Here is an 18,477-nt window from a genome sequence, read left to right on the forward strand (position 1 = left end):
CAGTAAAGGAGCCCAGTAACTGAATGCTCTACTTCCCAGTCTGTTTTTAGAGATACTGGGAGTCACTAACAGACCTGCATTCTGGGAGTCAAGTCATAATAAAAATAATGACTCATTATTGTGCATTTAAAGATGTATATTATTACATTGAAGCATTATTTGGGGATGACAATACAAGACTTCCATGAATGTGTATTTGAAGGAGAGTTTGCTTTGTATTCCAGCTGGCAAATTTCTATAGGCTACTATAGATCCATTTCAAAACACGTTCCAAGTAGGCTATATGACAAAGCATAATACATCCTGGAATGAGTGAAGCTTGCCTGCTGACATGTTAAAATGACTGCCACAACTGCCATGAGTAAAGAGAAAAACCATTTGTACATAGTGTAGGCTACAGTAGCCTATTCAATATTGAATGAAGTAGGTTACTGTACACTCTTTGTCACTGTACAGAGTAGTCAATATGATTTTCTTGTACAGCACCTTAAAAAACTCACTGTAGCCTATATTCATAGGCACACCCAGCCTTGCTCTCAATATAACACACACTCGCATTCTGTAATCACTGTCAGTAAATAATAATATGAAAACAATATAAAATATCTTCCAGCAAGAAAAAATTATCTGTTTACTGTAAACGGATAAAGGTCAACAGATGCGCAATGCAGGGCTCTCCATTTTTGAACTGAGTTCAGAGTGAGATTTTGTGGGGGGGGGGGGGGGGGGGGGGGGGGGGATATATTAATATGTGACTGCATACAAATTTGTCCACAGACATGGTGACTAATGTATGATAGTAGGCATTATTGGCCCTTAACACTAATATTCAGAAACAACACTGCCTCAAAAGGATATTGGCCTAAGCAACACCAGTAGAGGCATATACTTTTCCCTGAACTTTTAAACGTTGCAAACGTGCAAAACATACATTATATTTATGTGGCATTCAGTCCAATGCTTAAAAATATATCTGTGGCATTCAGTAGGCCAATGCTGTGGTAAACCCAACTAGTTTGCGACAGACCCAGAGGAACGCAACGCAAATTAAATGTGAACATGTATTGATGCTTTAATAAAATCCCTGACGATTTTGAAATTTCACCCGGACGCATTTGATTCCTACCCTTCCACTGTTAAATAGCGGCGCAAGTTGTGTGGCGTGTGAATGGGTTGAATTGCGTGCGTCTCACGGAGAGCCCTGCGCAATGTTCAGCTGTCAGAAATGTGTTGTAATCACTTGTATTCCTCATAGCTCTCAGGCTGTGAGGAAATCAGCAGCCCGCGATCGCAGCTCCTTTGATGTGAACGCGCACAGAGCGCATAGTTCAGAGCCGGACAATGATGTCGTAGTAAAGCCTTCAGGTCTATTCTGCATGTATTAACTGTGGCTAAACATCAACTGCACTGAAGTCATCATAACTTCATAAGTTCTAATTTTTGAAATGATTATGAATACTATTATTGTTATTTGAAGCCGTGTCTGTCTTGACTGTGGGTGGTGTGGTCCTCTGTGTCTGCTAGTGTCTATAATACAGTAATATTTTTGTCGACATTATCAAACGGAAGAACTTTTATTATGAAGAGCACAGGGCAATGAAGCACGCTAGCCAATAAGAGGACCCGCCCACCAGCGGAAACCAGATATTGAGTGGTAAACTCGTTTTGGTAAGAAGAACCAAAAAACGAATAAACGAACTGAAATCTTGATTTTCGTTTTTTTGGACAAAACGAAAAAACGAAAAAACGGCTGGTTTTTGGTTTCTGCTTGTGGCAATTATTCCCAGAAAACAGTAGTAAAACGTACCTTGCTCCTCTAAAACGTACCTTGCTCGCTCCTCGAGGTGGCTCGTGTGTGCTTGCAATCGCTATAAATCCCAGGATGCATTTCGCACTCGCAGCAGTACGATGGCGGACAATATGGAGAAGACGCACAACTGTAGCTTAAGTTACTCTTAACTTATATATATATATTTATATAATATAATAATAATAATAATAATATAAGATAATATATAAATATATATAAAGTCGTGTGTGTATAGCTTATACACATGACAGGACACGCATATCATTTCAATTTTTATTCATTCAGAATATTTACATACTATTTGAAAATGAAAGAGGCTGGGATTTTGTTTTATATCATTTGTTTATATTGTTCAGTAGTATATGCCTAAATGAGGCCGCAGCACTTAACGGACGAGCAGAGGTGGTGACGTCATCGAGTCCGCTGCTGTTCCAATCGCAGGTACGTACTCGCGTGCTCGCAAGTATGTGCTTGAAGTACAGACTTGCCAAGTACGTGCTTGCAAGTCATCGAGTCCGTAGTACGCGTGCTAGGAATTGAGAAACGGCCTTATGCCGCGTTTCCACTGCAGGGTGCGGAACGGATCGGATGGCAAAGGGGCGGTAGGGAGGGGGCGGTATAGCCCAGCTCAGTTCCGAGGTCGCGTTTCCACCGCCGACAGTACCCTTTGTGGTAGGCCGGATGTCGATCGCCGCGGCAGCTACGTAAACATCGTAAACAACGTCTTCCTCCGCAAGAATGCAGACGAACGTCTCCACCTCCTTGTTCGCCCAAGCAAGCTTTTTACGCGACATGTTAATTGTAAAGAATAATACCTCGAGGCTACTGTTTGTTTGTTTTTATCCCCGCGTCACCCGGAAGTGACGATTCTGTCGACCAATCAACGGAGGGGGGGTGTAGCTAGAATTCCAGGGTACCCTTTCAGGCGTCTGGTCTCGTTTTGGGTACCGCAACGGAGGAGTCCCTAAAATGGGGTCGGAACGGGTACGGCAAAGTCCGGGTCACGCCCACTTTTGGCGGTGGAAACGCGATCCGACCCGCACCTTTGCGATCCGATCCGTTCCGCACCCTGCAGTGGAAATGCGCCATTAGACACTCCGGTCATTCCCCCTCCAAACGGAAACAGCGTGCTGTGCAGCGGGCGCAATGCACTGTGGTAGTTTGAGGATTTCTTACTTTTGAGCCAGAGAGACACTTCTGGCTAGGATGAATCGATTTCCATTTTCTTTGCACATTTATAATACATAGACAATTTGACTTAATATAACCTTCATATCGCCAACGTTGAAGTATCCCTTTAACTAGGGAATGGCTCCCCTTATTTCAGCACACACACACACACACACACACACACACACACACACACACACACACACACACACACACACACACACACACACACACACACACACACACACACACACACACACACACACAAACAAACTAACAATCTAGTCGTAACACATAAACTATGCTTCTAATTACGTTTGAAATAATTTACATCATTATGATCACTATTTCTGTTGTCATATTTTAAGCTATCCACAGTTTCTTCACCACATAATCGACAACACGGATTTAATAAGGGTTTAATGATAAGTTTTTAGACTACAAACATGGCCACTTTGCCATTTCCGTTTAAGCCAAGAGACCAAAGGTTTACCTGGGTAAATTAGAACATGTAGGCATGGCCTATTTACCGTTTCGCCCACTCCCAATATAACTGTTTGTTTACCTCCAGAACACAAGCCCGTTTACCTTGTGTCTGTTAGAATAAACCACGTTTTTGAACATTTACCACTCCGCGTCATACCTAGCACGAGACCACCACACCACAAAGGATTAATTTAGTTTTACATCAACGGACCACAGCGCCATCTTCACTCTATCCCATTGCCTGATGGAACAGGGCGCCATATTCACCCGATACCGGTGCCCGGATGGAACAGGGGGCCATCTTTGTTCCATCCCAGTGCCCGGATGAAACAGGGCGCCATCTTTACTCCATCCCAGTGCTGCCGGTGGGGCGGAACGACTCTCTACAAACCATTGGTATTAGGAACCGCTGACAACTCATACCGACGTGCTTTTTCAACATTTGTCCGTTTTAAAAGCTCGCTCTACCACCTACAGATCCTAACACCATGGGTGACCGGGAGGACTTGGTGTACCAGGCTAAGCTTGCCGAGCAGGCGGAGCGGTACGACGGTAAGACGCTGGGAGGCTCTGCGGGGGACGGGTTCGACCTGGGAGTGCGGTGTTAGCTCTGGATAGCAACATGCTACGCTAACTGACTGTCGGACATGGTCGACGGACAAGCGGTGTTCAATCACCCCGCTGATGGACGTGGTTCGACAGCTGTCCGATGTGTGATTCACGTGCAGCACCAATTACATATTTTATATTCTTTGATAGACGTCGTAGAGCGGTCCTCATTTATCGACACTGGCTAACGTTAGCGGCTAACACAAAATGGCGGATGGTCGGTGAGCTGTCAGACTCTCGCTCCCTGCACCAGGCTTGCCCGAAAAACTTAAGTGTTTTTGACCCACTGGTGGGCACTCTTAAGATAAGCTTGCGGTAAACTTATGTAATTTCAGGCTAACGCCGATTTAATGAAAATAAATGCAAATGTCACACTGTAGCGTTATTAATGAGATCAGCCGCTGTTAGCTGATTAGTAGCCTGTGTGCTACGGGAGAGCGGTGGGAGGGAGGGCAGCTGTTTACTGGGGTGTTCCCCTACAGCCCACATATACGGATCTACCCGGGAGAACGACCCTCCTCTGGGGCCGGTCCAGTACCGCCAGACCGTGGTGCCAGCAGGGGCCTCGCAGGGCTGTTTTTAGATGGACGGTAACTACTGTTACAGGGCGTGTTGCCCGGTAACGTTGTCTGATAGTGCCTATGAGTCATTGGTGGGGTTTGCCCCCCAGGGTGTATTTATGGCGATGCATGTGTGACGTGCTTACGATTACTATACACAATAGGCGGACTTTAATATTTTGCACATGCTTGAATAATGTGCAATTACCCCAGAGTCACAGCATTGGGGAGACGTATTTTTGTGTTGTATTAAAACATTTTTATTGTAACCATTACGCACCAGTTGCAAGGTTTTAGCCGATCAAAACACCCTCTCTCAGAAAATGTGGGCAGCCCAGGTATGTGCTCTTTCAACAGACAAGTGATTTAACCTTTTGTTATACATCTGACTCTTGGTGAGGCTCAGCACCGGTTAACGTTTCTAAAGCAATACAAATCTTATTAGTCTTATTAGTCTTTTTTAGCCACAATTTACCTCCTTTTGTTTGGTGGCTATCTCGTTTCTGACCCCTGTCTATTGTACTTAAAATATATCATAAAGTTTATGTTTCTGTACAAATGCATGGCCGTATGAGCTTGATACATGTCTTGTCGTATACCCCACCTCCCAACAGAGATGGTGGAGTCCATGAAGCTGGTGGCGGGGATGGATGTGGAGCTGACGGTCGAGGAGAGGAACCTGCTATCGGTGGCATACAAGAACGTGATCGGAGCGCGGCGAGCATCCTGGAGGATAATCAGCAGCATCGAACAGAGGGAGGAGAGCAAGGGCGGGGAAGACAAGCTCAAGATGATTCGGGAATACAGGAAAACGGTAACGCGGCCCCATCTGTGCTCAGTGTGTTTGTTCCATTAATTACATGCTAACGAGAGCTATTAGTGCTGTCTGTCTTCTAGGGGTGCAACGGATCACAAAACTCGAAGGTTCAGATCGTGTTACGGTTTTTGAGGCACGGATCGGCTCATTTTCGGATCAACAACAAAAAAAGATAACAGGGCTCCAGACTGCGACCAAATGGTCACATTTTGCGACCAAAATTTGAGAGTGCGACCGAATTTCCCATCACCAAATTTGCCCTTTTTTTTTACATGTTAAACGTGGACGGGGTGCGTCAATAAATCCAGAATCTTTAGCAGGCCAATGAGTGTAAGAAAGATAGGGAATGGCCACTGTAAGTGGCTAATGTGTCGAGGGGGAGGGTCCTAGAGATTATCGAGCGTGCGTAAAAGTTTGTGCGAAGGAGAAAGATTTCACAACGTGCCACGTGCATTTACAATGAGCAAGCAAACTATTGAATCGTTCTTCCGACCTTCGGCTAGTGTGCCAGTGCAAGTCAGTCCTGCACGGGTCTTATTTTACAAACCCCCCCACCCGCCCGTACCCGCAATACTTCAAACCGCACCGACCTGTGTTCCGACAGTAGCCCGACCAGACCCGCTATAAATTGATATCGACACCCGACCCGTACCCGATGGAAAATTAGAAACATTAGATGGGCATTACACTATTCAGTGTTTGGCTTGGTGCTTTAGATTGTTGTGCAAAAAAAGCACATCATACACTGTTGACGGTTTTAGTTGACTCTTCCGCTCCTGATTAACATATCCAGCACCGGTGAAGTCTCGCTCGCAATCGCAAAACCCGGGCCGCGCCCGACCCGCGCTGTTCAGGCGTCCGACCCGACTCGTTTCATCCAAATTGTGCGGGTCACCCGAACCAGTGCAGGACTCTGCTTCAGCTACCATAAAGGGCTTTTCACACGGGAGGCGTTTGTCGGGCCTGATGATGCATTCTCAATGGAGAGGCGAGCGGGCGGAGAGGAGGCTCAGCGTCCTGTCAAGCGGCACGACAAGCGGGCGCACTCCTGTAAAACTGTCGCTTCAGTACTTGTCGAACGGATGCATGCGCAAACCTGGAAACCGTTGGGGTAGATGAGAATCACAATAAAATGTGACACTGAATTTGAAACGGCACATTGTAATTTCTGCATCTATTATCAAAATAGTTATTAGTAATACAGTGAAAATTTGTAGAAATGTGAATATTTGGTTGGCATGTTGATTAACGGTGTATGCCCCTAAAATTTCTGGTTGCGCCCAAAAAATTTCAGTTAGGGGCCACAGTGCTCCTAGTGAAAAAAATAAGTCTGGAGCCCTGAACAAGACAAATGTGACTTTAAATAAAATCTTCAAATGTGTAAAAAAAAATAAAGTGAAACATTTGGTAATAATCCTGCTTCCTTTAAGCATAGTACATATAAAAAAATGCTTTTGTCCACATAAAATAAAAACAAAATAAAGTGCAATCTGAGGCATTATTCCTTCTTCTTTTTGAGATGGATAGTAAATAATAAAAGATAAACCTGTGTCCAAAGGAAGCACCGCAGACCTGGATTAACAACTTTAAATTCAGGATGTCTGCACTGGGGAGAGTTTAGAGCCCAGCCAATGCAGACATCCTCCTCTTTTTTTTTTTCATCAAGTATCAGTCAACATTCTGTTGTGTTTTATTTGGCATTTTGTAAATCCATTGATTTCTGTTTGAAGGCTCGTTGCTCGTTTACCGGAAACGGAAAGGGGGGTTGGTTGTAGTCTTTTCGCTCGGTTCTAGCCCTATTTTTGATACGGAGAACAGAGCGAAAAAGACTACAACCAAACATAAACAGCCCATTTCCGCTCCCGATTCCGCGTCCGGTTTCCGTTACAAAATGCCAAATTAAACAAGACAGAAACTGTATTTCGCTACAATACTTGATGAGGAACATCAACGAACACCACTAACCACTCGGTGAGTTGCACATTTCGGAAAACAAATGTTTAGGGTTGTTTTAAGGACTAGTTTGTGAAAGCCCAAAGCCAGCCATTCTGAAGCAGGCAGGGGCGTTTCGAAATTAGCCAAATACCCGAGACAGGACCAATAGTCAACATTTCGGTGTGTCAAGCACTATATTTCATCCTAGACAAACCAGAAAGGGGGCTCGATGTGCTAAATACCGGAATTGTCCTTTAAACATGCGCTGTTAACGTGAACAGAAAACCTTTCTTTTTTCTTATCAGCCGATCCATGGATCACTTGCGTCCCGAACTGTGAGGGTTGATCCGTATGGATCAAGGGTAACCCGTTGCACCACTACTGTCTTCCATGCGCTCCAGTGCTACCTTGATGTAACTGTCATGGGTAGAGATGGCTTCAAGAAATATATCAGAACCTAAACCTAACATGTTTTCTAATATCTTGACTCATAGTGTTTTATTACAGTTTTATAACCTAATAGGAACCCATTTTGGGATAATTTATACACTGTATTTGATTTGTATCGTTTTATCTCAAGTGACTCAAGTGAAGTCTTTCACTTGTAATGTGTCCAGGCTAGGGCTAGAGGATATATCGGCTATGTACAATATATCGATATAATTTCCAAGGGGATACAAGATTTGACAATATAGTTTATATCGATATATGCGTTAAAATGGTCAGTTTCCGCCTCAAGCGTCTGTGTTTGCATTGGAGACTGTGAGCGCGACCCCTCCCCCTCCCACTGTCTTTCCGAATGTGCCGTGTGCAAAGACGCCTTATTCCCGCCCCCGTCGCCCCCTCACAACACAACAAGCATGGAGGATACCCGTAAAGAAAACGAGACGGCGGCGGGAGACGAAATTGTTTCAAAGAGTAGAAACAACGGCTCCATAATATGGAAATACCTCGGGTTTAAAAAAACTAATGAGCAGCAGCTGCAGGTCATCTGTAGAGAGTGTAGCAAAAACGTTGCGGCTAAAAGTGGAAGCACGACAAATCTGTTCCACCATTTACAGCAGCGGCACAAAGTGCAGTATGAGGAATGCGTAAAACTCTGTGGATGTGCGGCTGCATCACCGGCCGCGACAGTTTCTTCTGCCCCGAAACCAGGGCCGGATCCCGGCAAAGGTGACCTAGGCGATTGCCTAAGGCGGCAAATGTGTTGGGGGCGCTCTTAATTAATTAAAATATAAGAAACAAACGAAATGAAACCAAACATGTTCCCAAATGGAACGGAGAAGGGAGGGGGCGGGGGTCTAAAGTTACAGTGCACTGAAACCCTCACCGTAGTACGCAGGACAATGCGACGATGCCAATGCTCTTAATGGTAGCTAATAGGGGTGCAACGGATCACAAAGCTTACGGTTCGGATCGGGTCACGGTTTTTGAGTCAAGGGTCGGATCATTTTCGGATCAACAACAACAACAATAAAGATGTGACTTTAAATAAAATCTTTTAACTGTGTAAAAACAAAATAAAGTGAAAAATTAGGTAATAATCCTGCTTCCTTTAAGCACGGCCAATATTTAAAAAAATTGCAATTTGAGGCATTATTCCTTTTTAACATGGATAGGATAGTAAATAATCCCTAACCCTGGATTTACAATTCAGGATGTCTGGATTGCCTGGGGAGTTTAGAGTCTACACTCTCCCAAGGCAATGCAGACATCCTTATCTTCTTTTTTTTAGTTTGGTAGCGAAATACAGTTTCTGTGGTGTTTTATTTGGCATTTTGTAATTCCATTGATTTCGGTTGGGAGACTCATGCTCATTGCAAGGGGGGTTGGTTGTAGTCTTTTCGCTCGGTTCTAGCCCTACTGTTGATACGCGAAAAGACTACAACCAAACCTAAAGACGTCCGGTTCCGGTTCCGGTTTACGTTTCAATGGGATTTACGGAACGCCAAATAAAACACAACAGAAACTGTATTTCGCTACGATACTTGATGATGTTGTTAATACCGGAATTGTCCTCTAAACATGCGCTGATCACGTTAACGCACAACTTTTTTTTTAATCAGCCGATCCGCGGATCACTTGCGTCCCGAACCGTGATGGTTGATCCGTACGGATCACGGGAAACCCGTGAACCGTTGCACCACTAGTAGCTAATGTGTGTAACCTACAGCTTTATATTGTTTTGCACAGGTGATGCTTGTTAAGAAAATGAAAACGGTTCCCTTTGTTGTTCATTCAATTCTGTTGAAAATAACGATACATAATCACATGTTGCAGTCATACTGACCTATGTTTTAATAAAAGTGCTTGCATCATCTCACATGTGGCTTTTAACTTACAAAAAAACCATCTATCCCACTCTATAGAAAATATCGATATATATCGTATATCGCCATACAACCAAAAAATATTTTGCCCATATCGTGCAGCCCTAGTCCAGGCATACAATGTGTATTGGACAACGGTCCCCACGAAATACCAAAGATGGTCTTGCTTGCATCCCATAATTACTGTGCTGTGTTAAAGATAATTAATCTTGCCTTCCAGATTATATAAATGAGCTGGATAACAGCTATACAAGCTTCTATTGATACTCATGACGTTACATCTTGCGTTCAATAGCAGTCCCAGACAGAAATGTGAGTCATAGTTGGCCAGCTCTCTCTGGAAATAAGAGCTGACTATCAATGTGGGAGAGGCCACAGAGTGTCAGATTGATGGGAGAGGCCATTGGAATGCAGTCAATGAGCTAATGTCATTCAGAGATTTAATGTGCTGTAACACTTACTTGTCTCGGGGACCCATTTTTTTATTTCTCTACCACGACCACGCCATTGCTCACAGACACTCAAGCCAAAACCACAGATCTGGTTTGAATTGTTAGAGGGTGTTTTGACAATGAGTTGAGTGTGTTATTCCATTTCTGTGACTGATATTAAGTGTGTATGATTTGTGATGCCAGGTTGAGGACGAGCTGAAGTCCATCTGTATCGAAATTCTGGATGTACTGGACAAGCACCTTATTCCTGCTGCTACCACAGGAGAATCCAAAGTCTTCTACTACAAAATGTAAGAGATCTGCGTGTTGAACTTTTCCACTGGGAATTTCCAGTTACACAAAAAGTAATGTGTCCATTGTGTTCCAGCTACAATAACTGTTTTGGTTGTTTAATTGTTCTATGTATCATGTATTTTCTCTTATGTCAAAAAAAAAATTATGCTCTGAAACACTGAAATCAACCTAATATTTTTTTTAAGCTGTAAGCAACGTTGACATTTCTATCGATCAACTAATAAGCTGCTCAACTCATTGTTTCAACCATCAACATTGCGCTGTTCTCCAGGAAGGGGGACTATCACAGGTACCTGGCCGAGTTTGCCACCGGCAACGACCGAAAAGAGGCAGCGGAGAACAGCCTCGTGGCGTACAAAGCGGCAAGCGACATCGCCATGACGGAGCTGCCGCCCACACACCCCATCCGGCTCGGCCTAGCCCTCAACTTCTCTGTCTTCTACTACGAGATCCTCAACTCGCCGGACCGTGCCTGCAGGTAAGCCCCTCCCCTGCTTCTGGTCCATATCTGCTGCTAGGGTTAGCCTGGAGTTTTAGAGAAAAATTCTTATTTAGATGGAAAGTCATGTAGTTGGTTACATGACAGTGCTATGGATTAATCTTGGTCCAACTCTCTCGTTTTTAAAACCTAGGATAAGATTTAAATATGGACTCAAATTACCCTCTATGGGTAAAACGCATGGTATTGCATGGGTTACCTGCTTGGGTCGTTTTGGTCCAATTCCCCCAATCTGAAAATCAGATTATAGCTAGCAAAGACAGCCAAAGGGCAGCGATATACCCACTTTAAATATAAGAAACCCCTTTAAAGAAAATAAAATGTATATTTTGTAAGATGTGATGGTGGGCAGCACTAGCTCAAACCCTTCAGCCATAGCACAGGCCTGTAAACCATAGCCACAACATGGCTCTGAATTGGTTACAACTAGAGATAGACCGATATGTTTTTTTGGGACCGATACCGATTATTAGTAGTAAAGGGGGCCGATAACCGATATTTGGAGCCGATATTAATTTACAGAAAAGGGGAAAATATTGGCGTTAACACTTAACTTAATTTAAATGCCTCTAAGCATATGTTTAATAAACACAACAGCTTATCAGATTTGCAACATAACACAATTTAAACAAATCAATGGCTCCCTAAAATGTTCCTGAACTGAACTGAATTGTTAATCTTTTACAACTGAAATTGATATAAATAAATAGTTCCCTAGTTAAACAGCCATTATTGCCAGACAGTTTTCTCTCAGACAGACGGTGCTTGGCTGTCACTTTCTCATGTGGCACGCACACGCACACGCACACACAGAGAAGGAGAAAGCGGACCGCTGGGCTAACGTTACGCTAAAAGCTAATCAGCCTGCACCTTAAAGCACCTAAGGGTTCGAGGGGCTCCGTGGTTACGCAGTTGGATAGCGCATTACGCAGTTGTAGAAGTATAACCACCGCTTAACATGCTTCCCTGCAATAAAACTGGACTGAATTGAGTTTATTAGGTTTTTACTCTCTCCCTCACACACAGACTTCTACTTTCACAGACTATATCCATATCGATATTATCAGCAACATTGTTTCGAGTGATTAACGGACTGCGAGCGAGCAGAGCTGCCACTTATGTTTCGATAACGTTAATGGGCTCACAGTAATGTTACTAGGAGTTTATCGGCCCGGCCGAAAATCGGTCGATCCCTAGTTACAACACAGGCATGAAAATCACTCGCCTTTCGGCGAAATTCGCCGTTTTGAAACCAAAATAGGTGACCTCCGTGAAAAAATATTTAGGGGGGGGGGGGTAAGTTCAGGGGCCGGCCAGTTTATAGTCCTCCGTAAAGTGCTGTACTTAGACACGGAGAGCCTGTCAGAGAACCTCTCTGTAGTTGACGTGCTCATCCAATATTTTTTAACTATCAGTTGACGCAACAGAGACGTTAAGGGCTGTGATTGGTCCTCTAACAAAATCATTTCCAGAAACGCTACTCGGTTTGACTTTGGACCTTATTTACTTTGTACGTTGTTTACTTTGCACAGGACCAATAAAATACCAAATATTATTTTTAAAGCTTTGGAAGTTTATTTACAAAACTATTTACAAATATATCGTCAACATATAAGTTCGATCGGGCAGAGAATTGCAATGCGTATCGGACATCCCGACGGAGAACTTTGAATGCGCCTGGCATTCGAGGCTATAGCCCCGGATCTTTTGGGAATAGCCCCGGATCGCTGTGCCGTAAAAAAAACATAATGCTGAAAATAGCCCCGTAGAGTTTACTTCTTTGTGATTGAATTACCAGCAGCCACAGATGCAACATTGTAGCGAGTGAAAACCGCAAAATTCTGCCGTGTCGATGTATGGGCAGATTTAGAATAATTTGTTGCAAAATGTTGCAAATACAACGTCGGTATTCTTTCTTCTCTATGCATAGCGCATCTCGTCGATATTGCTGTTTCGTGCTGCTAGCCTTTTAGTGAGATCAGAGAGTGTTGAGAAGGACAGTACCAAAATATCTTTGGTAAGATGGATATAAAAGAGATCCGCATTGAATTCAACCCGGTCCACTTGACATCGGGTAGGTGCATGAGAGTGATACCGTAAAATGTCAATAGCCCGGGCTATTTGTTTTCTATCACTGAACTTTCGAACAAAACTCTTGCTCAGCAACGATGGGAAATAGCCTACTATCAAATGCATTATTTAAACCAGTATGAATATTACCGTAGGCCTACATGTTAACCAGGCAGTTGAATAACGCCTGCACACACACACAGGCACGCACGCACGCACACGCAGAGTGGTAATCGGGAGAGTTGGAAGAATTCCCTGTGGCCCGTTAATGATTCGGGGGGCGCCTGGTCAACGTCGCAACCAATTCAATTTTGTCTAGAGGGGAGTAACTGAGCGCCCCCTCCCGAAGTGGTACAGCCCAGGTCGGCCTTGAACTGCGATTGGTCAGACAGACGTAACAGCTAATGACAACATTGAACTCTCATGCAGGCTCAAACAGAATATTCAAAATTTTCTACCGGGGGAGGATACCCCGGACCCCCCTAGAGGGATAATATCCTTCTCACCTTTTTCACCCCTGACCCGTTTTCATGCCTGACAACAACCAGCAAGTTAAACTGGCAGAACTTTATTTAAAAGCAAGCAATTGTATTCTAGTTCACGGTTATAACCAATAAATGGAGAAAATCGTATCGTGTATTTTAGTGTCCTGTGGGAATGTATGGACCGGCATTGGAACTGTTAATGTTAATAGTGGTGGTTTTAATGTCAACAGTGGTGTCCAGGGCTGCTTACCTTTATGCATAGTATGAACCAGTCTGTGTCTGGTGTTGGCTGAAGCTCCATCGGAGTGGCGGATAACACTAGTAGTAGTATCCAGGAAGTTGAACCTTTGTGGGCATAGTCAAGTCGCATACCAATTTGTAGACGATGCAGCTATTTAAATATGGGTTTGCTGCCACGAATACATTGTTTGCTGCGTGTATATTTAAATGTTTAACTTATTCCGATCGACTCACGGTCGGTCGACATTTAGTGGTAAGGAAGACCGATAAATAATCAATGTACACAGATGGGCTGAACGACCCCGGATGGTCATCCTCGTCGTCAGAATGTTACAATGTGCCCTTAGGAGCCAATGCTGTGACTCATGTCTATTTGTTCACACAGGTTGGCGAAGGCTGCGTTCGATGACGCAATCGCAGAGCTGGACACACTGAGTGAAGAGAGCTATAAGGACTCCACGCTTATCATGCAGTTGTTACGCGACAACCTGACACTATGGACTTCAGACATGCAGGGGGACGGTGAGTCTGTTGATCTAAGACTGAGTAAAATAATGACGTATGAAACACATTGGTCTTGATAAGGGTTTAATTTTGGCAGATCCAAAACCTTAAATTACTTTTTGTTTAGTGTTCAAATAAATGCAAAATCACCTGCAGACTTTCTCAGTTTAACATATCCTTTCCCAACAAGCAAAAAAGTACATTCTTGCGGCGTTTTTCAAAATGAACAAATTAAATTGATAGATGGTGCGGTCCTTTAGCCTCGGGCTCTTCTCCCCCAGCTCACGGATACTGCTGAGTCAACGCCACTCCACCCCAAAAGAAAACTGTTCCTAGTGTTTGCAGTGGCTTGTGTGTCCTGTTGTAAAGCAGTACAAAGGAGTCTGTGAAGCCCTTTCTCCTCCTCGCCTTTCTTCCCTGAAGCCTCATTTTGGAAAAGAGGAGAGAGGGAGAGAGCTCATCGTCTTGGCTAATGAACCGTCGTGGAGAAAAACTATTTCCTATTTAACTAGAGCCTACACCTGCATGCATTTCCTTAAGCCCCCCAACCCCAGAGTTATATTCCTCAAGGTTAATCGAGTCTGTACCTAGATATACAGCCAGCACCTAGACAAAGGTTGTCAGTTGATGCAATGAAGAGGTTACATTTAGCGATGGAGATGGATTTTGGCATGACACTTTCAACTATGACTTACAGAGACACGAGTTTCTTTAGATGTTTATGTTGGTCGCTCTTGGTCTGGTTAATTCACATAGGTTCTGCGTGTTGAATGCCTAAACAAAAGCATTTATTTGTGAAATATCAATCATTGTTGTAGGGATGTAACACTATGAAAATTTAACCTCACGGTTATTGTGACCATAATTATCCTGGTTTTCGGTATTTTCGTGGTATTTTTAAGAGTGTTGAATATGTTCAGAAAGTACTGATTTGGCCTACGCTAACTGAAATAGTTTAAAAAAGTGTAAGTGTTATTTATTTATATATTATCAAAAGTGCAACTTTTAACATCAAAGGAACAAGGGTTAAGCATATAAACAGCTTATTTGTTAGGAACATTTACAGTAGTGCAGGTTTAATCCAAACATTTAAGACATAAAGAACAATATGTAAACAAATCAAAGAAACACCACCTGTCTTATTATATACCGCTTATTTTATTAAAATGTAAAACTGTACACATGAACCCTAGGGGTGTAACAGTACACAAAGTCAAGGTTCGGTACGTACCTCGGATTTTAAGTCACGGTATGGTACGGTTCATAATTAAGGGGACAATTTAAAAAAAACTGCTTGTCTGTCAACAACGGAGAATGGCCGTAGATCAGCAGCAATGAAAACACCAATACACTTGGTTATGGCATTTGCATTTCTGAATTCCCAGACAGGGGTTATTGAAATAGTGTCGTGAGCTGGGTTCGCACAGCTAGTTTTTTTTTCCACAGCAACAGTGATACTAACACCTGGATGGTGCCTTTTCAAATGCGTGTGCTAGGGATGTGCATTTCTTGCCATAATACTATTCGCTGAGACGTATTCGAATAATATTCGAAAATCGCTCAATCAAGAACCCCCCACGCACGCACGCACCTCGGGTACACCCACACACAATGACACAGGTTTGTCATTGTTATTTGTATGAAATCAATCTGTTTATTTCAACAACTGCGCCATCAACATTCAACATCAAAATTATTTCAACGTGGGCTTAGGCAGATAGACCTACATGCGCCGAAAACGGATCGCCAATCATTTATTTATTTTACTGAACACAGCCTGCATGACGGTGAACTAGACACTTCAAAAATATAACTTCACATGGTGTCTTTTTACAATTTATTTGCCGTGATTTACAGACAGTTCAATCAATGTTAATTTTTTTTTATTGAGACATTGTAACATTTGTTATCATTGTGTCATTTTTATGATGTAATTTGAGGGAGGCTTAGCCTGGAAATCCAGACCCACATCTAGAAAGCTGTAGGGTCTGGCAACGAGCAATGAAAATGGCCCAACTCGAGGGGCGGCAACAAGCTTGCATTTGAAAATATCACTGGATAACACTGACCAATCAGAAGAATACAAGGGGTGACGTATCCAGATCATTGGAGCTAACCAATAGATACGACTTTTGCCGTATCTGGTCGGTAAAACAGCAACGCTTTTGGCCCGCCTATATTGATACGTCGATGTGATTGATAAATGTTCTGGGCCAGGGGAGGCCCAGAATATACACTATTCTATATAGAATATACAGTTTATTGCTCGTTCCCAGAGTGACTCGCTGAGCCAAGTCAAATTGTGGTATCAGCGTATCGGTTATCGGCTAAGGCAGATGAAGAAAAATCGGTATCGTATCGGCCCTAAAAAACCTGTATCGGTCGATCCCTATTGCCCACATCCTCCAAGGACATTTTTCTGAGCTGGAGAACTTGCGTATAATCAATCAGTGGTACACTATTGTCTTAGTCATTAGGACTCACCGGTAGGTGCTGGTTTTGCTCTTTGGTTTTTCTGAAAAGTAGTTTTCTTTGCCATCTGCAAAGAGGCAGGTTATTCACCACAAATCTTGCCCGGCCAAGCAATTCTTCGCCACGTGAGCTTAAATAGCAAATAGAGTTGCATATGTTTTTATAATCCGAAGGAGAAGAGACTTGCTGGTTGATTTCCAAGCCGACTTAATGCATTCTGAACGAATCACCTGATGTCCACCTGTTGAACACTTGGAGCAGCAGTAGGTTGGGATTACACATCCAAGGCCTGAGTGCGTGTACAGGATGGGAATCACTTCCCTTCTCACTAAGCCGGAAGCACAACAGTGTGTGAGTGAACTTCCATTGGGTGACTTCTCCATGAAGACACCGGTTTGTTGTGAAGGAGCCCCATTTTGTGTTTTCCTACCGTGTGCAGTGATGCTGATTTTTTTTTTTTATGTCCCCTCTCTGCAGGAGAAGAACAGAACAAAGAGGCATTGCAAGACGTTGAGGACGAAGCCCAGTGAGACTATGCCAACGACAGCCAACAACTTGAGACCCTACCCTCACCCCCTCCTCACACTCCTTCACCCCTCCTCCTCTATAACCAGGCCCCACCCTGAGGAAGTGTAAATTCCCGGTCCTCTCTCTCTCCTCCTTCCTCGTCTAATCTAATTTCTTTTGGATATTTCTTTCTCTCTCTCCCCTGTCCCATCAAACCTCAGTAGCTTCATGTCTCACAGGGCCAAGGAGCGGACCCACTTATTTTTCTCCTCTTTGCATATATTTTATTTTTGTTAGCCCGTTAATTCAGTTGAAGTAAGTACCACTTAATTGAGACAGTAAATACAATGTGAGAAATGCAAAGACAAAGAAAGAGTCCCTGAATTTAACAAATGTTATGTTTTCATTATGTATGATTTTATTTTATTTCCCTTGGGTTTTTCCTCAATATTTTTATCAGTTGCTGGATATATTGAGAATTTTTTTCTTAATGTAATTGCAGAAATTAACTTTTATTACTGATATGTTGACTATTAGTTTTGGGAGCCTTTTTATCTGTTTTTAGGAAAATGTCAAATGCAAATCATTTTACTTTATTTTTTATTTTTATGGGCAGAATAAAATATAATACTTTAAGTGCCCTTTTTGGTAACTTAGTTTTTCAGAGGCAGTTGGCGAAATTTGCGATATCCATGTAGAAGCGAACAACCATGACCTTTACACCGTCGTCCTCCAATTGTAGTTATTTTTCTTTCCAGGAGTCGTCCTTGGATTCTTTTGTGCTGAAATACTGTATCTGTGTACACATCCTTTCCTTGAGGTTTGACTGATAGCTTAGCGGTGGTTAAGATTGGACAAAATAAACAGTAGAAACAATCACCTGTATGGGAAGACGCGTCTCAATCTGGCCCCCTAGCTCCTCGACGGAGAGCTGTAAAAGTACCCTGTCCGTCAGTGCTTGCATGTTGAGGCAAATGACAAATACTGTTTTTCTTGCTTCATCCTACTTTTTACTAGAAGCCTTCTCTTCACGAGGTGCTTTTCTCCATCTGTCTCTGGGCAGTTTCCTGTCAATGGTATATTTTAATTTCTCTTCTTGCTTGGTTATGTGTAACTTGGAGCTGATTTGTACTACTGGATATCTGACTGGAGCCACAGACGGGGGGGATCTGTACCGTTCTTACTGAAACAGCATGGAATTAACATTAAACAATCTAAATTAAACGTTAAAAAACAA

General features: G+C 43.1%; 1 protein-coding gene across 1 annotated transcript; it reads left to right on the top strand.

Moving 5' to 3' along the window:
* The first annotated feature begins 3,609 nt into the window (after positions 1-3,609).
* Positions 3,610-18,477, top strand: ywhae1 (tyrosine 3-monooxygenase/tryptophan 5-monooxygenase activation protein, epsilon polypeptide 1). The gene is made up of 7 exons (XM_030337454.1): positions 3,610-3,862; positions 3,944-4,018; positions 5,250-5,449; positions 10,353-10,459; positions 10,735-10,941; positions 14,143-14,279; positions 17,211-18,477. Exons 1-7 carry the CDS (start codon positions 3,751-3,753, stop codon positions 17,261-17,263), a joined length of 891 nt encoding a protein of 296 aa, XP_030193314.1. The 5' UTR covers positions 3,610-3,750; the 3' UTR covers positions 17,264-18,477.

The sequence above is a fragment of the Gadus morhua genome, chromosome 16 (genome assembly GCF_902167405.1).
Source record: "Gadus morhua chromosome 16, gadMor3.0, whole genome shotgun sequence".
NCBI classification, from domain to species: Eukaryota; Metazoa; Chordata; class Actinopteri; order Gadiformes; family Gadidae; genus Gadus; species Gadus morhua.